This window comes from Corvus moneduloides, chromosome 6 (assembly GCF_009650955.1).
Source record: "Corvus moneduloides isolate bCorMon1 chromosome 6, bCorMon1.pri, whole genome shotgun sequence".
NCBI classification, from domain to species: domain Eukaryota; kingdom Metazoa; phylum Chordata; class Aves; order Passeriformes; family Corvidae; genus Corvus; species Corvus moneduloides.
In genome coordinates this window covers 62,110,809-62,118,784 of record NC_045481.1, presented here as the reverse complement: position 1 = coordinate 62,118,784, position 7,976 = coordinate 62,110,809, and the positions used below count along the sequence as shown (strand labels likewise).

Sequence of the window (7,976 nt, the reverse complement as noted above, 5' to 3'; positions counted from 1 at the left end):
GGCCACCATCCTGCAGGCTCAGCCTGAAGCTCTGCCACCTTCTCCTGACTCAGACCTGACTCTGAGGCTTGGTTAGGACTTCACCTGGCCAGGTAAAACCCGCCTCGCTAAACACCTGTGGACGCAGCTTGTGCTGAAACCCTGGCACATCCAACACAAACATGTAACTGGTCCGGTTCTTTTTCTGTGCCTATGCTGACAGGCTCTTTATAATTGCTCTGTAGGATTCTTTCAACATTTTTGTGGGATTTTGCTGGCTGAATGGTTTCATGGAGAGGACCTTTGGCCACGATTTCTTTGCCATGGCTGCACCACAGAGAGAAAAACAAATGGTGTGCCAGCCAGTCAAATAAAGAAAACCCAACTGAAAGTTGCTGTGCAAGTTATTCCAGTATTCTGGTGCTGGTTTTATTTTTTCCTGTCACTGTTTAATTTGTCAAAATTTATGCAAAGAATTTAAGGTGGAAAATTCAGGTTAAGTTTGAAATACCATTTATGTGTGATGATACAGATAAATGTGTGCTCTGTTGGAGGGACTGTTGCCAGATTTTGGGAAAGGAAAACAGGTAAATGTTCAGCTGTGGCTGACGTTCCTTGTTTCCAGTCCCTCATCTAAGTGAATTATACAGGGTTTTTTTCTATCATATTAATTGAGGGATTCTCATTTAATAAGTTACATCCAATAAACCACAAGAATCTTACATCCCTTTGCTTCTATTTATGGCTTAAACAGAAGTAAAATCTTTTAGACAGAAGAGACAGAAGATCACATGCTGAGCTGACTGGTAATCAACACACTAAGAGAATCTGATGTAAGTTCTGAGTGATTTAGGGTTTGCTTTAGGTTTAGTAAGTAAAACGGCAGTTTTGGTGTGGTAACAAAATTAAACCTAAGAGTCCTTTTTAAATACAACTGGTAGTTTTACAGGTATTTCATATTGTCCTCAAGTCAGCACTGAACTTTTTTTTTTCTAGATAGCATGGATCTAAGTATTAGTAAAATACTTTTGGGGTCCTCATTTCTATTGCTGTTCAATGTTTTCCTGGGTTGTGAATGTTTAAATCTACATTCAGGTACCTCTGGAGGAAACGACCACTTGCCATTCCTGGTTGTTCCTTTGTGTGTTCTAAAACTCTTCACTGCTTTCTGTAATCTATTAATTCATACCATGAGGTATCTCTCTCTGGGGAGACCGTAGAGCCCCTTCCAGTACCTAAAGGGCCTCCAAGAGAAGTGGAGAAGGACCTTGGATAAGGGCCTGGCATGACAGGACAAAGGGGAATGGATTTAAAATGACAGGGGGTAAGTTTAGATGGAATACTAGGAAGAAATTATTTATCAGAGCAGGGTGAGGCCCTGGCACGGGTTTCCCGGAGAAGGTGTGACTGCCCCACGCCCTTAGTGTTCAAGGCCAAGTTCAGTGGGGCTTGGAGCAACCTGGTTTAGTGGAAGGTCCATGGTAAGAACTCTCGTTCCTGAAGTTCCCTTCCAACCGCAGCCATCCCAGGATTTAACTAAAGTGGCGATGGCCACAGGCATGCCCACATAACGCATGAGGGAGGGGGGCACACGCGTTCCCTGGAAGCCCCCCGGCCTGTGGGAGCAGGGAGCGCACAGCGACCTCCCGCCGCCCGGCCTGAGGGAGCGCTTCTCCCGTCAGCGGCTCCCGGCCGCCGCCCCGCCCCGGAGGCGGCACCGCCGGGACAGGAGGCACGGGCGAATTAGCGGCGCAGCCCTGCTCCCCGCACACGCCAGGATTTACCCGGGGAAGGTGAGCGGGACGTGCCCGGAGCAGCGGCGGCAGCGGCGGGAGCCCGGCGAAGCCAAGCGGTGGCCGCGGGGGGAGCGCGCAGGTCCCCGCCGTGGGGGAAAGAAGGAGGCAGAAAGCGGGGAGAAAGGCGGCTTTTCCCGGGAGCTGCGGGGAGCCGGGGGGAGGGTTTGGGTGGGATTGTGTGCTTGGCCCGGGGCAGGTGTGCTCTGGCCGTGGCCGTGCCCTGAGTCACGGCGGCCGCACCGCAGTGCGCTGCGCGGGGCCGAGGGCCGGAGCGGCCGCGCACGGCGCTGGAGCGGGGCCAGCAGGCGCCGGCACCTGCCCCGCCGTGTGCGGGCACGGGAGACGGGGAGCTGCTCCCCGCGGGAGGCGGCTCCTGCTCCCCTTCCCCTCGTCCTTTCCCCCCGTGCTGTCATTTACGATGACAGCAGGAGCAGGTCCTGTCCCCTTGCCTTCTCCCAGGTGGGACTGCAGAGAAATTCTGTTTCACAAGCAGGCACTGAGCCTTCCGTGCTGTTGCAGTTCCTGTTTCTTGTCCTTGAGATGGGTCGGACGTTTGACTTATAAGGCTAATTTAGAAAATTCAGCTTAGGAGATGTTTTCTGTTTTCATTTCTTTTAAGCTGCGTTGTGAATTGCTGTTTATGTATGTATTCATTGTTTTCCAAAGGCCAGAATTTCCTGATGTCTCTCACAGAAACAATTACTCATTTTCATGAAAATAGATGCACTGAATTGGTACTGTTTGGCTGGCTCTGATGATTTTTATTCATCTGCCTGACATTTATGCTGGTCATGACTTGGTGTTGCTAAAAGGCAAAGCTGTTTTTGTCTGCTGACACATGGGTGACTGAGGACTCCCGGAAGATGGAGAGATTCCCAGGGTGGTTCTCTTTGCTGTCCAGAAGGGCTCTTGCTGTAACCACCAGATTTAACAGCACTCCTGCAGATCCATGTCACTGTGGGACAAGCCTCTGGCCTTGAAAAGCTTCTTGCAAAGTTGTTTACCACAGACAATCAGCTAATCTTGCACATTATGGGTTTGTTATTTATTGTTTCCCTCTGCTCAACAGTAAGTCATACCCAAAGGAGAAAAAAAAGAAAGTGGGTTGGTTTTTTTCATCATTGGGTGGGGTTTCTTTAGGTTCTTTTGGATAGATTTGGTTTTTTTGTTAGGTGAGGTTTGGGTTTTTTTGTCAGTAGAAAAATTAACTAGACTTAAGGTTGAGAAGCATTTAAATACTTTTTTTGCTGTGAACCCATCTTTTCAAGTCCTCAGTCAGTGTCCTGGGAGGAAAAAGCTCCATCCTAACATGGTTAAGGCATGCTATGCTAAAATCTTATAGCTGCAGGCAGAATTACGAGCAGTGACTCTTTCACTACACTTTTATCAGATGAAAAACTTGTTATCTGAATACCTTTAATATTTTGGAACTTTCAGTGCCACTTGGGCTTTAAAGACAAACATAAATCATGCCCTCCTAGCGCAAGTATGGTCCTTCTCTCCCTGCTGTGTCTGCTTGATGCCTCCTCAGAATATCCTACTCTGCAATAGCAAAGATTTTTCAGTAGGAGCTGTGGTTGTAGTTCAGTGTGCAGAAATCTGTCTGAGAACTCCTGCTTTGGAGCTGCCTGTGTTAAAAAAAATTCGTGACCTTCCCATCGCACTGCTGCCTACGGATTGCAGCAGCCATGGAGACCTGAGCCACTGCTGCAGGCACTTGGTGAGTTATTGCCTGTGTCAGTCCCTCAGTGAGAGGGAGAAATTTTGGGAGAGGAGAGGCAAAAGCTCCTGTAGAGCAGCCAAACCTCTTGCAACCCCATGAGAGAGGAGAAAGGAGAGCAGTCTGGCTCCAGGGTTACTGGGGAATTGCTGAAAGAGAAAAAGCATTTGAGACCTTTCTCTTTGCTAGGTGCATTTGTGGCTGTGAGAAATTGGGAGGCCTGTTGAATGGTGTAATCAGAGAGGAGAGAGGAGACTCATCTGAGCCTGTCAGGGCTCAAATACCAGTTCTGAGAATAAAAATCCTGTTCTCAGAATAAAAATCCTCCCTTGGAAAGTGCTGTTACTTTTCCCTCTTGTGTTTCCCTGTTTTTCCTGGCCAGTGCTTTCAGTTTTATGCTGAAACAAGTCTTGAAACCTCAGTTCATCACCGGGCACTTTGCTTTTAAATAGAATAAACTTGTAATCTCTCTTTCTGCCCTCAAATTAGGGAAGAAGCATGACCAAGATGAACTACATCCTGCTGACTGCCTGCATTGTTCTGATTGCTTTTTGTGGCTCTGGTGAGTAGAAGAGAGGGACTTCGTGGTTTAATGTTATGACAGGGGCTGAGAAAATCATGGAAAGAAATGCCAGAGGGAAGAAAAACAGTGAGAAAGGCCTGGATTATTCAATACCATTGTGGGGAATGTCAGTAACCATCAAAGCAGGGCTCAGTTTCTGTTCTGACTGTCTTGGGTCAGGAGAGAGAGTTGGGGACAGGGTGTGGTGCTGCTTAACACAGTAAAAAACGGGTGTTTTGCTGCTAGAAAATGGGATTTCTCTTGTGTGAATTGGAAACCAGTAGAATGAGAGGGAAAGGAGATGGAATTTAAAAAAAAAGGATGGACTAAAACTCAGCAGCAAGTGTCTGTCATTGCCTGGAACAGGCAGTCTTCAAGAGCAGATAAAAGGAGCAAACATTTAATATCTTGTTCTGCAGGCACATAATGGTGTTTTTAAAAAAGTGACGTAAATACATGCTTCAAGATGTGCCTTTCAAAATTGCCAGCCTCAATTGGTATCCTGACATAAGCTTGTCAGTTTTAACTGAAGTCTGGAGTTTAACAATTTTAGCTGAAGCCTTGATCTTAATCACCGGGCATCTGTTTTGTGACAATTAGATGCAGATAGTGGTTCTTCTTTTTTTGTTTTTTTTTTTCTTTTCCTTTTAATAAACTCAGTAGTTTATTATTCAGTAAAGAGAAACCCTTGTTGTCTTAGGTTATACCTTAAGATGTTACCACTGTGACAACAGCCCTTCCGTGTGCAGGACCAACAGCACCTGCTTAACGACTGAGGACACCTGCTTGCAGATTAAATTTGGTATGTACAGTGTCCCACAGACCTAAAATAAACCCACTTGGATCAGTTTTCATTGCCTGGACACCTCTAATCTGGCCCTCGCATGCATTACTCAGCCTCACCCAAAAGGAGCTTGCAAATACTTCTGAAGGTCATGCTTATATCCAAGCAATAATGGAATGATTTAGATAGGTGAGTTGTAGTTGTACAAGCATGTACATAGATACCTTTATATCCAGATTGGAAAAAATACACTAACAAATAAACAAGCAAACAAACAAAAACTTACCCAAAGGAGCTGGAAAAAAATAAAGACAGCGTTGACTTTAAAATACAATTTGTTACTCTTTAAAAACAGATAAAGGATGTGTAGCCCACAAAATAAACCTGCAGGTGAAGGGCTCAGTCATTTCTGAATTCACACTATTAAAATAAATTCTTTTTTCCTGAGGGTGAAGTGATCTGTGTTTTAGGAGGGACATCTTCAACTAGATCAGGTTGCTCAGAGTCTGGCCTTGAATGTTTCCAGGGATGGGGCATCCAGCATCCCCCTGGACAAACTGTGCCAGTGTTTTTCCACCCTTATCTGCTCTTCAGGCTCTGTCTTCTGCACATTCTTCACTGAAAGCCTTGTCAAGTGCTGCCTCAGGCTGCTTAGGGCAGTGCTGGAGTCCCCATCTCTGGAGGGATTTAAAAGCTGTGTGGATGTGGCACCTGGGGATATGGGTTAGTGGAGGGCTTGGCAGTGCTGGGTTAAAGGTTGGACCTGGTGATCTCAGGAGGTCTTTTTCAGCCTAAATGATCTGTGAGTGCAGGCTGAGCTGGCTGGGAATGCCAGGTATCACTCAAGCTCCTCCCCATATCTCCCAGTGGGTCATTTGGACTGAGTTGGGTACACGCTCCTGAATTCTAGTGAAAGCAAATTTGGAAACTTCTAAACACTTGTACTTAAAAAGCAAGTACATGGCTGTGGCAAAACCAGAACTATAGGGCTGATGCTGGGGGCACAAATGGCCCATGAACCACAGGACACAAGACTTACCAAAAAGTGTCCCTTCTGGGCAGGGTGAGAGGCGGAGCCCAGTGATCTGTCCCTGAAAGTTTGTGTCGCGTTCTCATTGCCACTTTGATACAAAACTGGGGGTATGTTTTCTGCCTTATTAGCCACTCCTGTGCAGCATGCTGTGGGTGGGACTGTGGTCAGACCTTCCACTCTTTGTGTACAGAGTATTTCTTGGTAGGAGGTTTGTGCTGGGTTTGTACAACACATTTCTGGGTGTGGGGTCGAAGAACCAGACCACGAGGCTTCTGCCTCCCCCCACTGCCCCCCGATGCCATGGCAACACAGACCACAAGGCCTCCATCCAATTTCTGTGTTTACACCATGGGCCCTGTCACAGATGGAGCTTTGCCTTCTCCTCACTGTTTTATTCTTCTAACAGTGGCAGTCCAAGCAGTGCTTCTCTTTCCGTACCAAAAATGGTGTTACTGTCAATACTCTCTTAATATGTTTAATTTTTTTGTTCCATAGGTAAATTGAGAACTTTCTCCTGCTGGAAGGCATCCCAGTGCAGTGTGAATGAAATCGCTGATTTCTTCCAGTTGGATAATTTTGAATTCTTTTGTTGCCAACACGACCTGTGCAATGAGAGTGCAATTACTGGGGTTAACAAAGCAGCCTTCAGTATTGCTTCTGTAATGGCCATGTTATGGATGCTCCTGTAACAATCCTCATTTGTAAGCTGTCCTTTCAAGATGAAATTACACAAAACCATTAACTCTTTTCTATATTGCATATTTTCAGCTCCTGTCCGTAGGCAGAAACATTCCCTTGTAATTTTGTTTCCCAAGGTTCTGTCCGATAAATCACTGTCTCCATCCGTGGGAAGGAGATGTGCATTGTTACCAGTTATTGGGTGTTTTGATCTGTCCCCATGTTCATGGGGAAGATAAGTTCTTGTGAAGTCATGTTATCTTGTGGAGAACCTGGGCAAACTCCAGTGGGTGATGTGAAGGAGAAGGAACACTACAGCCTTTCTGCTGGAAACTGTCATTTTTTTACCATCCCATAAACTCTCATTATTTTTGATTGGCATTTCTGTGGGTTTTGATTTGTTTTGCTTTGAATCCTCCTTGTCACAGACCAAGCAGTGGATTTACCCTCAGCACAAGACGTGTTGGATCATAAGTGCACTTTGCTGCAGTCTTTGTGATGAATATTGAAATATTCAGTTTCAAGTCATGTAAACGCTTTGTTCCCATCACTGTACCTTTTTTTTTTACAAGCCAATGATATAACCTTGTCAAGTGCTGTTATTTTGGGAGAAAGCATCTACATTTCTTAAACCAAAACCAAAATACTGCTATAAGTGAGAAACACTTTTCCTTCTTTTTTTTTTTATATATATATATTTCTGTGAGCATGTAGACAACCTGTGATAGCTTCTTTTTTTATTTTCCTCATACATTATCCATGCCTAGGATTTTAAGTGAGCATGTGCTTTGCACTGAGTATTTATTGGTATACTGAAAATCGATTATAAAATGCTAAGGAGTTGAAATGGCACATATAGGTTACTTCCCCACCTAGTTAGCTTTTGGGTTTTGTTGAAAACAGTGACGTGTAAACTTAACCCTTCAAGCTTCCACCTAGGAGTATTAAAATCTTGCAGAACTTTCTTTCCGTAAATGCCAATGCACAGTCTAGGTGTGTATTTATATAGCATGAACAAAACCGGCTCAGTCTGTAGGTGTGAGAGGTCTGGAGCTCAAATACTGAAACACTTACGTTGCTCTGCTCCGTGGTGGGAGTCAGACCTTGGGACGTCTCTGGTACATGGGGACCCTCTCAGTCAGGCAGGATGCCAAATCCTCTTTCTCTTCTGGAGCTGCTGGCATATCCCTGCCAGAGTTGTGTCCATTGCCAATGGGATATCCTCTTCCTGAGGACCCTCGTGACACCAGTGAGACCAGTCCACCAGTCACAACAAGGGTGGTGTTCTGAATCCCTGATGTATTCCATGGTGTACCTTTTGGTTGAGCTTATTGTAGCTATGAAAGTGTCCTGGGATCTCTCCCATCACTCAAAGTATGGAAGTTGTCCTGTCTTTGGTTAATAAAAATGTCAAAAAAGAAAAA

General features: G+C 45.4%; 1 protein-coding gene across 2 annotated transcripts; it reads left to right on the top strand.

The window, feature by feature from the left end:
* The first annotated feature begins 1,538 nt into the window (after window positions 1-1,538).
* On the top strand, window positions 1,539-7,976 carry CD59 (CD59 molecule (CD59 blood group)). Of its 2 annotated transcripts, none has more exons than XM_032112637.1 (4): window positions 1,539-1,772; window positions 3,985-4,057; window positions 4,758-4,859; window positions 6,370-7,976. In XM_032112637.1, the coding sequence occupies exons 1-4, from the start codon at window positions 1,554-1,556 to the stop codon at window positions 6,561-6,563; spliced, it is 588 nt and encodes a 195-aa protein (XP_031968528.1). In that variant the 5' UTR covers window positions 1,539-1,553; the 3' UTR covers window positions 6,564-7,976. The 2 variants fall into 2 exon arrangements, with proteins under 2 accessions (XP_031968528.1, XP_031968529.1); XM_032112638.1 differs by lacking the exon at window positions 1,539-1,772 and adding an exon at window positions 2,131-3,495 and having other exon boundaries at window positions 6,370-6,933.